This window comes from Saccharomyces cerevisiae, chromosome VI (assembly GCF_000146045.2).
Source record: "Saccharomyces cerevisiae S288C chromosome VI, complete sequence".
NCBI classification, from domain to species: Eukaryota; Fungi; Ascomycota; class Saccharomycetes; order Saccharomycetales; family Saccharomycetaceae; genus Saccharomyces; species Saccharomyces cerevisiae.
The window spans coordinates 106,270-123,404 of record NC_001138.5 but is presented as its reverse complement, the minus strand read 5'-3'; the positions used below and the strand labels follow the sequence as shown (position 1 = coordinate 123,404).

At 37.5% G+C, this 17,135-nt stretch overlaps 9 protein-coding genes across 9 annotated transcripts, besides 1 other annotated feature; 3 read left to right on the top strand and 6 right to left on the bottom strand.

Moving 5' to 3' along the window:
* Positions 1-298: 298 nt before the first annotated feature.
* Positions 299-3,976, bottom strand: SMC1 (cohesin subunit SMC1; the record flags this gene model as incomplete). The annotated part of the gene is made up of 1 exon (NM_001179958.1): positions 299-3,976. One exon carries the CDS (start codon positions 3,974-3,976, stop codon positions 299-301), a length of 3,678 nt encoding a protein of 1,225 aa, NP_116647.1.
* Positions 3,977-4,447: 471 nt separating this feature from the next.
* Positions 4,448-4,768: an origin of replication (ARS603.5; Autonomously replicating sequence on Chromosome VI; activated early in S phase in ~50% of cell cycles).
* A 152-nt stretch (positions 4,769-4,920) lies between these two features.
* CDC4 (SCF ubiquitin ligase complex subunit CDC4) lies at positions 4,921-7,260 on the bottom strand (the record flags this gene model as incomplete). Its single annotated transcript, NM_001179957.1, has 1 exon — positions 4,921-7,260. The coding sequence occupies one exon, from the start codon at positions 7,258-7,260 to the stop codon at positions 4,921-4,923; it is 2,340 nt and encodes a 779-aa protein (NP_116585.1).
* Positions 7,261-7,661: 401 nt separating this feature from the next.
* Positions 7,662-8,297, top strand: WWM1 (Wwm1p; the record flags this gene model as incomplete). Its single annotated transcript, NM_001179956.1, has 1 exon — positions 7,662-8,297. The coding sequence occupies one exon, from the start codon at positions 7,662-7,664 to the stop codon at positions 8,295-8,297; it is 636 nt and encodes a 211-aa protein (NP_570898.1).
* AUA1 (Aua1p) lies at positions 8,131-8,415 on the bottom strand (the record flags this gene model as incomplete). Its single annotated transcript, NM_001180024.1, has 1 exon — positions 8,131-8,415. One exon carries the CDS (start codon positions 8,413-8,415, stop codon positions 8,131-8,133), a length of 285 nt encoding a protein of 94 aa, NP_116645.1.
* Positions 8,416-9,419: 1,004 nt separating this feature from the next.
* HXT10 (hexose transporter HXT10) lies at positions 9,420-11,060 on the bottom strand (the record flags this gene model as incomplete). Its single annotated transcript, NM_001179955.1, has 1 exon — positions 9,420-11,060. The coding sequence occupies one exon, from the start codon at positions 11,058-11,060 to the stop codon at positions 9,420-9,422; it is 1,641 nt and encodes a 546-aa protein (NP_116644.1).
* A 1,251-nt stretch (positions 11,061-12,311) lies between these two features.
* On the bottom strand, positions 12,312-12,758 carry YFL012W (uncharacterized protein; the record flags this gene model as incomplete). Its single annotated transcript, NM_001179954.1, has 1 exon — positions 12,312-12,758. One exon carries the CDS (start codon positions 12,756-12,758, stop codon positions 12,312-12,314), a length of 447 nt encoding a protein of 148 aa, NP_116643.1.
* Positions 12,759-13,474: 716 nt separating this feature from the next.
* On the top strand, positions 13,475-15,553 carry IES1 (Ies1p; the record flags this gene model as incomplete). Its single annotated transcript, NM_001179953.1, has 1 exon — positions 13,475-15,553. The coding sequence occupies one exon, from the start codon at positions 13,475-13,477 to the stop codon at positions 15,551-15,553; it is 2,079 nt and encodes a 692-aa protein (NP_116641.1).
* Positions 15,554-15,819: 266 nt separating this feature from the next.
* On the bottom strand, positions 15,820-16,149 carry HSP12 (lipid-binding protein HSP12; the record flags this gene model as incomplete). Its single annotated transcript, NM_001179952.1, has 1 exon — positions 15,820-16,149. One exon carries the CDS (start codon positions 16,147-16,149, stop codon positions 15,820-15,822), a length of 330 nt encoding a protein of 109 aa, NP_116640.1.
* Positions 16,150-16,441: 292 nt separating this feature from the next.
* Positions 16,442-16,936, top strand: YFL015C (uncharacterized protein; the record flags this gene model as incomplete). Its single annotated transcript, NM_001348832.1, has 1 exon — positions 16,442-16,936. The coding sequence occupies one exon, from the start codon at positions 16,442-16,444 to the stop codon at positions 16,934-16,936; it is 495 nt and encodes a 164-aa protein (NP_001335773.1).
* Positions 16,937-17,135: the final 199 nt, after the last annotated feature.

The window sequence follows — 17,135 nt, the reverse complement described above, 5'->3', positions numbered from 1 at the left end:
AGCTACAATATTCAATGTTCTTCTCGTAGTTTTTGCTAAGATCTAATGCAGCTTTATTATCAAGCCCTGATGACAGACTTTGCAAATATCGTGTACTTCTCCACTGGTAAGAGATGAGAAAGAACTTAAAAAATTCTTTTCTAAGGGATACCTCGGCCGCCACCCACCACAATTGGGTTACCCTGGAAAAAAAGTGACGTTATTAATATTATTGTTACTATGATATTGCACTAGCTAGTTGACCTATATAGATATTATTAGTTATTTGACGGGTTATAGCAGAGGTTGGTTTCATAGATTATTCTGCGTAATTGCTCAAGTCCAAAGTTATGATCTTCGACGAGTTTTCTTGTTGCTGTCTGTAAACCCCAACGAGAGCGTCAGATTTTTCAAACATGGTGTTCTTCAATGAAATGACAATGAATTGGAGATCTGGATTACGGTGCCTTCTTATATAGGCAGCAATTCTCTGGACGTTAGTAATGTCTAGGGCTGCGTCCACTTCGTCCAGCACGAAGAAGGGACTAGGCTGGTAGGAATTAATAGCAAATAATAGAGCTAATGCAGCTACGGTTTTTTCACCACCAGAAAGATATTCCATGTCTTTGAATCTTTTAAGAGGCGGAGTGGCATGATATTTGATTCCCGCATTGAACGGTTCATCTTCGTCTTCTATGGTTAAAGAAGCGTTACCACCGGCCAATTCCACATTGGAGTTGGGATTTTTAGTAAGTTCCCTGTAGATTGCGTCTAAATGGTCGCTCACATAATCAAATGTCTTTTCGAACAGTTCCTTTCTTTTTTTCTTAATTTTTAGGAACTGGTTTAATATTTTCTTTTCTTCGGCCTTTAGTTGTTCTGTTTCGTTATTAATCACTTCAAACCTTCCTTCCGCCTCGTCGTATCTCTCCAAAGCTCTTGCATTGGGCTGCAACTCGTTCAATATTTCCTCCACTTCATGAATCTTCTGCTCCAGCTCCTTCCTTGCCGAATCGGTATTGTTTTCTTTGTATTTTTTAGGTAGTCCTTTATAGTTTATATCGATACTGTTGGAAATTGTAATTGCTTCATTATCAGTGGAAGATATTGGTAAATCATCTATCGTTGTTTCAGATGATATAGGTATATTTATATTAGAAATTTTACAATTCTTTAACGCTGTTACTCTCTCTAAATCAAACTTTTCAATATCTTCCTTTATACCGTCTCTTTCCCTTTTTAAGACTTGTAAGTTGCTGTTCATGTCCTCTAGAATATCTTCGCTGGAATTTAATTCACTTTGCTTCGTTACAAATTTCTTCTGTAACTCATCTAAGTGATTTTTGTGTTCTTCCAATTTAGACTCTATTGATCCGATTTTCATTTCTATTGCATATTCCTGTTCTTCCAAAGACTTCATTTCAACTTGAGCATTCTCTAAATCCTTTTGCGCCTTTTCATATCTTCTTTGAGTAGTACTTAGTCTGTCTGTCTCAAACTGCAACTTATTTTCAACGGTCAAAATTTGTTTTTGTAACTGCTGTAATTCTTTAGATTGTTGTCTCATCAATTCACCGGAATGATTTTCATATTCTTTGATTGTAAAGCCAATTTTACTAGTGAATTCTTTGAAAATATTATTTTGTAAAGCCTCCTTCTCTTTCACTAAATTATCTTTAGTATTTTCTAAATCATCTAGCTTCTTCTTTAGTTCAGTTATCTTCGGTTGAATTTCTTTCTCTATCAAGTCATTATGGTACTTAATCTCTAAACGATTTTCATCCAAGGAGCGTTTTTGTTGTGTTACTTGAGTTCTCAAATTTGCTATGTCCGAGTTCAATAGTGAAACACTATTTTCAACTTCTCTTGCTCTGATTGAATTAGAGCGTTGACCGTTGGAAAGTTCATCGATTTGGATTAGTAATTTGTCTTTTAAAGACATTAAGCTTTGATATTCTTCTTTATCCCACCTATTATTGGCATCTCCTGATATACCACCTGTCATCAAACCGGCCTTGTGGATCAAAGCACCTTCAATTGTAACCAATTTGCCTCTTATGCCCTTTTTCCATTTCAGATCTTTAGCAATATTCAACGTATTACATATGATGGAATCGCCACACACATATTGCATCGCTTTTTCATATTCCGGCTCGTAGTCAATAGCATTAATTGATAAAATATAGTCTTGTGAGTCAGGCAATGATAATGTAGGTAACTCTGTCTCAATTGTGTCTAGTGGTATGAAAGATGCAGTGCCCGCACGTTGCTTCTTCAAAAATGCAATGCATTCTTGAGCTACGGTTAAATTTTCTACAATGACGGAATCAAAGTTCTTACCTAAGATGGTAGACACTGCCAAGCCATATTTCTCCTTTTTTGGGTGACAAAGATCATGAACAAGACCTTTTACTCCGGGGAAGAATCTTTTCAACATTGCTATATTTTCTCTTAGTTTTCTTTCTTTCATTGTTTCTCTTTGATTAGCACTCAAGTCATCGATCTTAACCAACGTTTCCCTCAACTTGAAATTTAAGTCGTATTCTTGATTATTAGCAGATTCAATATCAGATTGTAATTTTTTCAGCTCGTGCAAACGTTCAGTATGAAGGGCGTTTTTCTCATTCAAAGAAACTCTTAAATCGTTTAATTGCGTGTCCAATTTTTCTCCTGTTATAGAAAGCTCCTCCGTTATCCTTCTTTTAGAAATATCTGCCCTTTTGTTGAATCTCTCCAATTCCTCTTGGATTTCTCGCTTATCGTTGTTCAAAACGGCAATTTTTTCTTCTAGGATTGACCCACCTTCAGTCAGATATTTTTCATGTAAGCAATTATATGTCTTTAAATCATTTTCATTTAGCTTGAATTTGTCATAGTTTCTAGCAGATTGTTTGATTTCCTCTTCAAAAGCTTCCTTTGATCTGGTCACCACTTTTAGTTGTGTTTCAAATCTCTCCACATAAGTCTTCTGTCTTTGAAGATCTTTCTGTAAACTTTCGATTCTTTTTTCTATATGGGAAATTCGCTTCCCTGCTGCCTGTTGAGGAACCTTTATGAGCCGTAAATCCGAGACTAATTTTTCCTTATCCTTGAAGATATAATCTAATTTACTTTTTTGCTTAGAAATTACTGCGCTTTCTTTAACAAAGGAAGATTTTGAGCGTTGTAATGATTTCATCTCGTTATTTATTTTTCCCTTTAAAGACGATATTTCAGAGTTTAATGCGGACAGCTTGTCCGTTAGCTCCTCTTTTTGTTGCTCTAAATGATATAACTGCCATAGAGCCTGGAACTTCTGTAATTCATTTTTTTTGTCCAATTGTTTCCTATACTCCTCGTTCTTATTGATACCTTCTTTATATGTCTTCAATTCTCCATGGATCCTTCTCCTATTTTTTATAGATTCGGTTGCAGATTTGCTTAATTTCTCAATCTTTTCCTTCAACTCTTCATACTCCTTTTTGTATTGGATAGAACCTGATACTTCTTCAAACATTCTTGATAATTCTACGGGAGATTGTGCTGCAATTTGCTCAACATCACCCTGGAACACTAGAAAATTTTTGGCTTTGATAAGAATATTTTCGTTCTCAAGAAATATAGAATAGTCCTTATAGGAGACAGTTTTTCCATCAATTTTATAACTAGTGTCACCGTTTCTGGAAATTATCCTCATCAGCTCCACCAGTTTGTTACCTTTTTGATAAAATGCCTTCACGTATGCGGATTGTGGGTTCGAAGAGGCAGCGCCCTCGTTATCATAATCGTCACTATTCTCATCGTTTAGAACACCTCTATAGATTAAATCTTTCAAGATGTTTGACCTCAAATGATTACTCCGCACACCGAGTACGAATGAGATAGCATCCATCATATTCGATTTACCAGATCCGTTAGGACCGATAATACTTGTGAAATTCGACTCGCCGAATCCTACCTTGGTAACGCCTCTATAGGACTTGAAATTACTTAGTTCTAAGCCAACTAAACGTCCCATTGCGTCTCCTTGTGCCTGCTTTTTATCAATAGCCTCTGGATGCTTGCTTTAAGTGATTTTATGAGATGTGATATGAGCGTCTTCGGTCTTATAGAATCCAATACTCTATTCACTTTACGCGTTATTGATACTTTTTTTTTTTTTCCCGTACGTGTTTATCATGACAAACGATTACAATTTGAAGAGAAGAGCGATAGAACCAAGCCTTGGAACGTTGAAACATCTAACGATAAAGATTGTGTCATAAAAACACTCATTATTTACATTGTCCAATTTGAGAAATATCATGTGATAATATACTAGTAACATGAATACTACTAATTAGATAATATTAGAACTTTATTCTAACACAATTGTATTAGCTTTTGTATTTCTTCTGCCCACGGGAGGTTGAGCGTAGAACTTCCTAATTCTCAAGAGAATATCGATCTTTTTGAAAAACTGAAAACGGAACAGATGTTTCAAAACATAACGCTTGATAACTTGAAAAAAATCAGCAGAATCAACTTCTTAACGTTAAAAGTTCAAGAAAACTCTTGGGCCAAGAACCATCAGGAATATATTATTTAAAAAATGGTTGCTACTTTCAAGAGCATCGATTTCTTATTTGGCGCGTAAAGAAATTTTAGTCACTTCGGTTATTACGCATTTTTCCAGCTTTTATTTCTTTGATTGCTTTTATATTTTTTTAGATCATTTTCAAAACTTTCTTAAACCCTTCTCAACTAAAAACTTGTACTTTCCATATTTTCAGGGAAGAAACATTAATTAATAAACGGCACCCTTTTTGTAAACACAATTAAAATTGAACATACAAGCAGTTTAGCTGCAGTTTATATTCAATAAAATGTACGAAGTTGTTATTGTACTTTTTTACTGATTATATAACTACTTATTAAGCTATATTATCTAAGTATGAGTCAATGCTTATTCTCTGGGAAAGGTCATGGTATTATAGTTGTCCTCGTTAGACCCAAAGAAGTAGAAATGGATTCCAAAGACGACGACGAGGAGTTTACGGGATTGCTAACGTAGTTAATTTTTGAAGCTTTGCTGAAATCCAGAATTTCTAAAAAGCTCTGTCCATCTTTTTCAACTGCTGCAACAAGTGTTTTGCCCTTAAAATTAACCGACCAAATCTGATCAGCATCTTTTAGAATATTTGCGTGGACCAATTTCCCACTCCGTAGATTATAGATGTTGAACTGATTTTCCGATCCACTCACCAAAATATTATCCGATACATAAAATGTGGTAATTGCACTCAAATTGGTATGATGGTAGGAAAATTTTCTAGAGTAGTCGTTTGCGTCCCAACCCCTTATTGAACCGTCTGCAGCGGCACTGACCAAAAATTTGTCGGATAATCTTAATAAACCGACCAAAGCTGTATGACCCTGCAAAGTGTACATAGCACCAAGTATTTTGGCGCATGGCGATGCTGAATTTGTTGCGTAGGAACATTCTCCATTATTCCATATATTTTCCAAATCCCAAATTCTAATAGTGGTATCCATACTGGCAGAGATGCACCTTTTTCTTTCATGATCGTAGATTGTCGAATAAATACGATCCGTATGTCCACTTAAAATATACAAACATTTCATTTGCGCAACATCCCACACAATCAGTGTATTATCATAGGAGCCACTAACGACAATATTACCGTGGCCTGAGACAGTTCTTACAGATGCCATATGTCCTCTTAAAACACCAACAAAATATGGGTTCTCCTCAGGGGTATGAAAGACTAATGGATAATCATGTTCTTCCCCATGATCAGGAACGGAGGACTCCTTGGGCAATTTCCAAACGTGCAAAGTGTTATCTCTCGAACCAGTAACAATGTACTTGATATTTTTATATTCTACTATATCTAGGCACCTCACCGTAGAGTTATGACCTTTAAACACATGGGTACAACAACCTTTCTTAATATCCCAAACTCGCACCGTTCTGTCTGTAGAACCGCTGACTAAAATACCGCCATGGGCATACTTCAATGCCCAAACCCCACCATCATGACCTGATAGTTGTAGAAGAAATTTCTTGTTTATCGAATCATAAACTCTGATCATTTTGTCATCAGCCCCCGTAATGACATAATTATCTTCAAATTGCAAGCACGTAATAACACTCGTCATATGGCCTCTTAACGTGGTCCTTTGTGGTACAAACTTGGGATTGTACCAATTTTTTAAAATGAATATATTCTCCAGAAAAGATAATCTAAGGCGATCTTGTTGTGAGAGTTTTGGGTATTTTTGGGAGAGTTTGAGATTGAGAGAATTAAAACCCTTTGGGCTCACAAAATTTTCCGATATCAGAAGTTTTTTCCACAACGATGTAGATTTTCTAATTATTTTGTTCCAATTTTGGGAGACCCCAAGGGAATTTATAATATCCTCGAATTGCAAATAATTGAAAATTTTCAAACTTATTTCAAAAGGCAAAGACGTTATTAGGTCCCTCTTTAAATTATCCTTGATTAAAGTCCCCAAGTCGGATAGTTCACTCCTATCCATGTTGGCAACTAATCTAAATAATAAATTTTTGAAGTATGCGTGAGGGAGATTATTGTTTATTGCGCTGAAAATCTCATCAGAAAGGTATTCAGGGGAGATTATAGAATCTTTGGATTCTATCAAATCGGCGATATTATTATTGTTGTTGATAGTTTTCGTAGTTTTAGCTAAAGGAGTTGTGGTACCTGGAGAGGAAGCAGTGGGTGATAACGGCAGCGCTCCTTCCTCCATAGGATTGTTAATAGTAGCACTATTAACATTGTTACTAACATCACTGCCAGTTATTGTTGCCGCATTGACGGTAGTGGGAGCAGCAACATTATGAGATGCCACTCCCATGTTTACACTCAATGTAGAAGGTGCGGCAGAACCATCATCCACAGACATCAAAAGTTTTTCTGCATCGTTGGATATATCTGTTAAATTGTGCAGACCGTCATTATCCACAGACGCTGCACCGGTGTTCTGTAAGTTAACTGGATGGAGGGTTTTGTGATTATCATGTTTTACCCTTTTGAAATCACTGCGTTCAGGAGTGGATTCGCCAGAACCAGCTGCTCTTTTCCTCTGATACTCATCGATATCTTCTTCGCCGTCTTCTGTCTCAACTGTCTTAGCCGTGGACGAGTTTCGATGAGTGCCAGCGGCAGTAACAAGCGCAGTAACACTACCTGAGGAAGCTATACCGCCAGACACACGGTAGCTATAAGGAACAGGGATATCACGTAATGGAAACTCAGCTAAGGGAAACGACCCCATCGTACAGCGTAATTTTTGCCTTTCTTTGATTCTTTATGCGTAATTTTCTTCGAACCGCAACAAGTTGAATGAGGAGAAGAAGAAGAGAATACTGTAAATAAACGTTTTTTTCCCAAAAAAGACACTATATTTTAAGCACACAGAAAAAGACACGCTTTGTTGAGCAATCTATATTCATATAACAGTGGTAATAGCCTTTCTCTCACAAGATATACAAGCGCTGTGACGTTTTAACGTATTCAGTATTATTTCAACAGGCTTTTTTGTTTCGTCCACCTGACCGAGCCGGCAGCTGGAAGAAAAAGTTTACTTTAGTCATGATAATCAAAAGACTCTTTCTGAATTGCTTTTATCACTCACTACAAGAGAGTCGATAAAAAAACCCAAAACATTTTAAAGTAATGGCTCAAAGTAAAAGTAATCCTCCTCAAGTGCCTTCTGGCTGGAAGGCTGTTTTTGATGATGAATACCAGACTTGGTATTATGTAGATTTATCTACGAACAGCTCTCAGTGGGAACCACCAAGGGGAACAACATGGCCAAGACCCAAAGGTCCTCCACCAGGTGTTAACAATGAGAAGAGTTCTCGTCAACAGGCAGACCAGGCTCCTCCACCTTATTCTTCTCAATCAACACCGCAAGTGCAAGCAGGGGCCCAAGCACAGCAACCTCGTTACTATCAGCCTCAACAGCCTCAGTACCCTCAATACCCTCAACAGCAGCGTTACTATCCTCAACAAGCCCCTATGCCAGCAGCAGCACCACAGCAAGCATACTATGGAACTGCGCCAAGCACCAGTAAAGGTAGTGGACACGGCGGTGCCATGATGGGTGGTTTACTTGGTGTTGGTGCGGGTTTGTTAGGTGGAGCTATGCTAGAACACGCATTTGACGACCACAACTATGACGGACCAGACACTGTCGTTGTCGAGAACAATTACTACGGTGATGATGCTGGTGGGTCCGACGGCGGATTTGATGATGCTGGTGGGTTCGACGGCGGATTTGATGATGGATTTGACGGTAGTGACTTTTAATGTTATCAAGACTTTTTGGACAAGGACGATAAAATGATATAAGCTCATCAAATCTATATTGCTTGCTGCCATCTAAATATGGATACATACAGATATATACTTGCAAAGATCGGTCCATTATACTACATAGAAAGCAATTAAAAGATAAAAAAACCCATCATGATATTCTACGCTTTTTTACTTAGCCATGTTGTTGAATGTAGCTTCAATTACTTCTGTCTGTCTAATTTATTGCTACTTTTTCACTTCTAAGTGAACCATCACAACACATATAGCATAGTCGAGAAAAAAATCAATAGCTATTACTAGATGATAGATACCGTATATGCCACCTACAGCTTACTAGAGAGCTTCCGGAATGATAGTATCATTTATCAAACTACCGGTATGGTTGTGTATTGACTGCGCCTCTCAATCTATGAAGCAGCACCACGCCTTATCGTGGCTATGCGCGATATGACCGAGCTTTACAACATACTTTTCAATAAGCCGTTCTTTGAATAATGGACCCTTTCCTATAACCTAGTGCGCGTTTAAGGTGTTTTGTTCCAATAATAGAAGCACCTATCCACATACTTCACATACAGATACACTAACTAATACCACCGATGAAGCGGAAACAATGATAAATGCAAAGCCTTGGAACATCGACAGGACTACCCGAAAATAATATGTGTGTTTACTAACAACGCAGTAATAAAGCTTTCATAACGGTAAAAAGAGGTAAGATCCTGTATAAACTGGTCTCTAGTTACTTATATCTCAAAACATTATATATGTCGATGGTACAAGTTTGACCTTACATTGCCTGATTTTTTCAGAAAGATAGCAGGTAGTTGTTATACTACAGTAATTTACTATAGCTAATCTTCATTTTAAAGTGCCCACTTCTTTTTTTTTTTGAAATTATTTCTGAGTAGTAGCTAGCTTATAAACTACTTATATGCATTTATTCACCGGCGTCGCAAATGTGTCCGTCTTATTTTTTTTAATTTTTTTTTCAATTTGTGACGCCATTAATAAAGGCTATTATATAAAACCAATCTCCATGAAATAGAAGTAAAGCATCAATCCATTATCTGTTGTTATTTCTGTTTACCAGAGTACAAGAATATTTAGAAATTATTTACTATCAACAATAACTAATGGTGTACTGCTTGTTGGTTGTGGTGTTCTTCTAGAACTGGGAATCCAACCTCCGGACTTCCATGGCTTTATTCTTTCTTCGTACATTTCATTAACTTCCTCCAGAGTTAATCCCTTTGTTTCGCAAACAAAGAAGAAAACGTAGAAGTACGAAAAGATTAAGCAACCCATGAAAACATAGCCATAAGAAAATCCTATGGATCTAGTGATAAAGGGTGTGAAAAATCCAATCAAGAAACCCCACATCCAGTTCGCACCAACCGCAATGGCCATGGCACGATTTTTAACTCTTAATGGATAAGTTTCTGCCACAATGACATAGGCGATAGGAGCCCAAGTAATGGCAAAAGAGAAAATGAAGAAACAAGTAAAAACGATCATAACATTACCAGCACTTTGCGAAGAAGGTTGGTCTTTCCCTTGTGGCCATAATCTAGTGACGCCAACGGTGGCGAATATGACGAAACAAATTGCCATCGAGGCAGACCCCCACAATAAACATTTTCGACGCCCAAATTTATCCACAATGTATAGTGCAACAAATGTAGAAGCAAAATTAACAGCCCCAAGGACAATGGAAGTCTCGAAAGAGTCTTGCATTCCAACAGCATTGAAAATGGTCGTGCCGTAGTAGAAAAAATAATTACAGCCAGTAAGCTGTTGCAGTGACTGGATAACGATTCCCATTATTACCCTTGGTAGAATTGCTCCTTTATTTGAGAAGAGTTCGTGCCAACTGGCATTTCCAACAGCCCTTTCTAATTCCATATTTGCAACTATAGTATCAAACTCAAAAACAACGCCTGGATCAGTAACTGTGACCTTGTTTGATTTGGCCAAAGACCTTCTAGCTTCTTCATACTTACCTTTTTCTACTAAATATCTGGGCGATTCCGGAACCATAACCATTCCAATCACCATAAAGATTGCCCACGCAAAACACAAACCCAAGGGAACCCGCCACTGTATTGAATTTGAATATTTCTTTGTACCATAATTGGTACAGTAGCCCAAGAAAATTCCAAGGGTAATCATTAGCTGGTAAAAAGAGACACAAGTGCCTCTTAGGTGCTTTGGGGAAATTTCTGAGATCAAAGTTGGCGACAGCACAGCAACACCTCCAACACCCATTCCAGAAACAATTCTACCAATAAAATATTGATACCATTTGTCAGAGGAAGCAATCTGGATCACGATACCAACAACATACACCAGTATAACACACATTAAGCCGATTTTACGCCCATAAATATCGCCCAGGCGTCCCAGCGTTAGGCCACCTAAAGCACAACCTATGTTGAAGATACCGACAATTAGCCCTGTCCTGACATCTGATAGTTGAAAACTGCCGTCCCTTTGTAACTCACCAAACCTTCTCTTGAAATCTGTTTGGTTAATAAACCCTGAAATGGTTCCTGTATCCCAACCAAAAATGAATCCACCAAAGGCAATCATCAGACAGAGACCCATCACCGTCCAGTATGCAATAATGGGTTTGTATGGAATGTCCAAGCTAGCTTCCCTTGTTTCAGGGGTTAGTTTAATTTCATCCTTTCTACTTAGAGAAGTGGATGCCTTGGCGCTAGTCCCCAAAATGGAAACACTTGAACTAACCATCCTCGCTGTTATTTTTTTGTTATATCGATCAACTATATTATTATTAATTATTTATTGTATTTTTATTACGAGAAAGAAATAGTTTTAGATAGATAAACCGTCATTGAGGCGCAGAGCGTACCAACACATTTCTTGTGTCCTTATATAACAATTCCTTCTGATTGGAAAACATGTAGGAACAAACATAAAGAGAATAATTTCACTGGTATAATTCATTTCTGTGTAATAACCCTAACCCAACGGCTACGCCATATCTTTCATAATCAGTCAACTGAGTGTACCCCACATCCGAAACAAAGTATATAACCTTAAAAGTGTCGAAAATAGGTGTCAAATATCGATGAGCACACAAAACCTAGTAGCGGAATTACGACGTCCGTCATTTTCTTAGCGTCGACAAATTTTGATTATACAAAAACAATTCTGAATACTTTGTTAAAAAATACATCCGCTCGATTCAGGGGAGTACAAAAAATAAAAGAAGGCAACTGACAACCCTTGTCAGTCGATAATACAGCGATTAGACTTCTTTCCTTCCTTTTCTACTATAGCTAGCTATAAAGAGCTTGTTTAACAACATATTCAACGCGTTCCGGAGCCGATGAGATGAGGATTGATGACAGTATATGATTTGATAGCGTCACAATAACAGCATCATCACTATAAAGAAACAAAACGAAAAAGGAAACTTAGAGCATTATAGAAAATTAGCTAGTTAATGAAAAATTAAAAATTGAGATTGGTCCTATCATGGCAAGCAAGCTTCCTCTCGTAGTCGCCATCCAGACAGCCGAAATTGATGATACAACGACTGTTTATTTGCGTATGGGATTTCGTGTATACTTCAATGAAAGAAAAAAAAAAAAATATAATAAAACTAATGGTTTTGCAATTTGAAGGGTAAGTTTTTACTGCATATGGCCAAAAAAACTTTTGACTTTTTCATATGTCTATCAAATTATCCATAAGACCATTGCTCATCGAAAGAGATTTCATTTCTTCTCGAAGGCCATTTTTTAATACTCCTTGCAGAATTTTTCCTAATCGTGCATAATCAGTTTTCGTACTTCTCCTCAATGATAACATATTCTTGGAAAGCTGCTTAATGGCGTTTACCAACAATAAATTTATAGACATATACCAAAATCTTCTTTTAGTCCACATATGAACATATTGAAGATATTCTATTGAACAACTTAAAATACTATAAACGCATTCATCTTCTTTTTCTTACTGAGAAATTTTATATTCCTAAAAATTTTGAAATGATCTGAGTTTATTTAGATCTCTTGAACATCCTACAAGAACATTTGAAGGGCAATAATCCTCATCAATACTACTCAATTGTTTTCCATGGGAAAGGATTTCGATCTCTTCCTTTAATATATGTCTTCTAAACCACTTACGTATCCTATCTGTGCTAGAAAGTTTTGTTTTATTCTTCGTATGATCTTCCAATATAAAGTTAGTGTTATTTTCCCACTTCTTGAGGTTACAAACTGGTTCTTTCACTTTCAGCTCCGGATTATTCTGCTTTCTCGTTTCATCCGTTGTTGCGGTAGGTGAATGATTTATTTCAATGACAATGTGTGATACGAGTTCCATTACTTTGATGTAGCCATCATTTTGGAAAGGTGAACTTCCATAAAAAACTGACGAGGAAGACGCAATGGTCCTTTTTGGTCGGGATTTGGGCATCTTTCTATAAGTAGCTAAATTATGGTATTTGATAGCTATATTTGCGACTTATTAGTATTTTGACATTCCATAAAATGCAAAAATTATTTACTATCCTTTTAAATTCAGTTATTATACACGTACATATTTTTTTAAACTGATGCGACAGTTTATCGAGTTTTGTGTCAGAGGACGTGAAAAAATTGCTCTAGTTGAGACCAACATGATTCAGGATGAAAAATTATCCAACGTTCGATTTTCTGGTCTACATGTCATTTGAATAAATTATTTAGCAGACGTTGGATAGAAAGGATTGAAAGATTACATAATGTTATTTCAAAAAAGAGAGAATTGAAATATGCTGGCTGACCTTTACCGAAAACAAGAAGATGAACAGAAGGAAAACCTGAGAGTCGATTGATGTCTCAAAAGACCACTACTGTTATGACACAAAACAATTTAACGACTCTTGATGTAAAGGAACTAAAGCAACACTTTTCTTAACCAAGCCAGTATATATTTTGCAGTATCAGAAATAATCAGACTTTTTTTTTTCTTAGCCCATATTAAGACAATTCTGTAGCATATCGTGTACAACGAAAAACAGGTTACCCTCGAATGCGGTAACGGTACAAGTAAGTAAAGAACGCCCAATGAATGCTGATATGGTATTGGAAACAGTTCATGATTAACTAAGTAAAATCGAAAGCTAAATAAAGGCGACACTCTAATTAAAGATGGGGAAGAGAGTATACGATCCAATTCATGATACTTTCCAACTACGAGAAGACAATTCTGACGAAACAAAAGCAGATTCTCCAATGCAATCTGTAAAATCGGGATCACAAGAAGAAGCATCCCCAAGCTCCATTCAATCAGAGACCGAGACTGTGACTACAAAAAGCATTCCAGTTATACACGAGATTGAAATCGACGATAAAAATGATGATGACTCCACGCAAAGTGAAGAAGAAAATACCAACATCTTGCTCAACTTCGAACCTTCTACAGTGCCTGAAGCAACAGGAGCAAGTACGGCAACGGGGCCAGTGACAACTAACACTGTTAGAAGGAAACCCAAAGAAAGCAATGCCAGTAAATACAATCGTCATTTGAAGAAACCTGACGGCGAGCCATTCAATAGAAAGGACATTCAGTTCAGTTTCATGCAAGAACTGTTGATGGACAAGAGGCAAATCTTCACTAATGTTCTAAAACCCCTATACAAGAACTCTATTGTACCCATTAATATCGATGGCGATAAATTATCAATCAACGTGACCGACAAAGAGTACGATGCAAGGACATTTGTATTTAACGATAAATTGACGTTCGCACAATTGTATGTGTTGACAATAGCCACTTCTATCAAATGTTCCAAAATTCTCAGAGATAAACTATTATTAGACCAACAAGTAGCATTTTCTACTTGTGTTTTAGCGTTATTGGTCAACATTGGTAGGTTGAACACCACTATAAATTTTTATTTAGAAATGACATCGCAATTGAGAACTTTTCACTCCGTGCCAGTTTTACAATTACATGCCAATGATCCGAAACTTTTGCAGGATACACCTAGACTGAAATCTATTCTGAAAAATCTGCCGTGGGGCAATGAGCAACTCTCATTGATGGAGACTTACAAAAAGGTCGACCAAAATGATGGTGAAGTGGACACCGTTAACAAATTTAACATTATTAATATGTTGTTTAGCATATGTGATAATTCCGGCCTAATTGACAAGAGGTTTCTTTCCAAGTATGTGGAAGTCGAATCGAAAGCTCAGGAGCAAGATATGGTAGATGAACAGAATGAAGTAAAAGAAACGGAAGCGGAAAATGAAAAACAAGAATCAAAAGCAGCTTATGCAACAACATTATTTGATATACTGGACTATTCGAAATACGAGCCAAAGGATAGATCAAACATATTGATTTGGCTGCTATATATTCATTTGGAGACAAACTTAAGCCAGGAGGAGGTCGAAGAATCAGTAAGATTTTTCAATGGATTGGAAGATGGTGCACCTGCTGGAAAGTTCATTTTAAGGTGTACGGAACGCAGTTACGACACGGATCCTGAAGATGAATTAGAGTTCGGAGCCAACCAACGCATCAAGAGAAGAGAATTCATGAGTAAGATGGAGGAGGGTAGGAAGCGCGAGCGTACCAATGTTACAGAGGTGAAAAAGCCCAGTATCGGTGGTGACAAGAGTGAAGAGGACGGTGAAGGGGAAGATGACAAGAGCGAGGAGACTGTAGAGGAGACTAGATCACTTTTGACGCCTACGCCCATACTGGAATCTTCTTCACCCATGACATTGAACAGGAAAAAAGTCACACCACAACTGCCCAAAGTAACGCCAGCAGCACCAACAGAAACAGAAGAAGAAATCACCTCCGCTGCTATCATTGACAAAAACGATTTAAATCTAACACCATTGAAAAAATACAATAGTTCGGCTACGGTAAACAAGGTCGACAAGCTAATATCGCTAGATCTGAACAAGCATGTGTCAGAAAATGGTAAGACACAAGAGGAGTTTCTCGCCGATTTGAAAAAATCCCAGGTGCCAAACAGGTTGAAAAGACGCGATATTGGGTTAATCAAGATATTCAATGAATTTGAAGACATCCCCGTAGCGTCAGTGCTTGGGATTCGCGGTAAAAAGAGAAAGAAATTCAAAGATAATTTGCTTGGATTTGAGACGGATTTCATGAAAAATCTCGGCGCTTCAAAGAAAGTACTTTTAAATAAAATCGAACGCGCGGAAATTGATGACGAAGAAGCAACCGCCATGTTTAAGCTGGAGTGAAATAGAACAATACGCACACACACACACACACACATACATACATTTAAGAACATTTTGTAAAGAAAGAGAATTTTTTTTTTTAAAAAAACAGCTAATTTTTAAACTGAACTAGAGTATATGCGTACTTAAGTTTATATATTCCACCTCGATTTAAGCGTTTTTTTTTTAGAATTTTTTTATTACTCTGCTATTCATTGAATATAATATTAAGGAACATCACACATCATAAAGAAAAAACCATGTAACTACAAAGAGTTCCGAAAGATTTACTTCTTGGTTGGGTCTTCTTCACCGTGGACACGACCGGAAACATATTCGACGGCATCGTTCAACTTGGACTTGGCGGCTCCCATGTAATCTCTAGCTTGGTCTGCCAAAGATTCACCTTGACCTTCAGCGTTATCCTTGCCTTTTTCGGCAGAGTCGTGGACACCTTGGAAGACACCCTTGTTGTCTTCTGGTTGAACCTTACCAGCGACCTTGTCGGCCTTGTCAGTGATGTATTCCTTACCTTGTTCAGCGTATGACTTTTGAGAGTCTGGCTTCAAAGCTTCAGAAGCTTTTTCACCGAATCCTTTTCTACCTGCGTCAGACATTGTTGTATTTAGTTTTTTTTGTTTTGAGTTGTTTGTTTGAGATTATCGAATAATCAGATGGTTTTTTTTTCTATATATTAGAGAGAGATTAAATAAGATCAAACGCAATTGAGGAAGTAGAACGCAATTCACCGTCCTATTTATACGTTTTAATATAGATTTAGAGAAAGACCTTTCAGATCAAGAGGGGGACGACCGGAACCTCAAAGTTGACCAAACGATTTTCCAGGGGCTGTAGATCTAGTTACTCTCCGTCTAGAGTGCTTCTGGTCTGTGTTTGTGGGTTGTATTAATGCTTGCGTATACCTTTCCTTCTTTCAATTTCTACGTCAATGGGTTTTTTTCCTTCCTTTTCCTTTTCCTTTTCCTTTTCCCCTCTTTACTACGTTTCTATGTTATTTTGTGCCGCCCCCTGCAAGTTGCAACATATCCCCTTAACAGATGCCAGCAATATTCTAGTCTTGCTATTTTTACCGCCTCTGGCTTTTGGCTTCTAGTCCTTGTCCCAAGAGCCAAGGGCCCGTCAACACGTCGTCATTGCTACCGCCAGCTGGCACCCACACATCACCGACCCTTTTTTTCCATTTTCGGCTGGGCCGTTAGTGGGATCCGCCCGCTCCCGGAGATTTTCACTTGGATTTGCGCGTCCCCTTTTTTTCTTCATTCTCTGACTCCCCCTACCTTCTCCCACTTTTCTGTGTATCAAGAGGAAAAGAAGGAGAAAAGGAGAACTCCGAAAAATACCGAACAAGAGGGTAACAGAATGTGCATTTGGATGAGCGGGTAACAGATGGAAGTACGCTCCAAAAGAAGGGTAATATGTTCTGCTTTTTTTTATCATTATTTTTCTTTACATCCTGTGGAACTCTATGGAAAAGTAAGGAACTTGCAGCGCGAAATAACGTTCTGACTGATAAAAATTAAGGAATGAGGCATATAACGAACAAATCGCACTCCACCTGGACAAAAAAAAAAAAAGAGAGAGA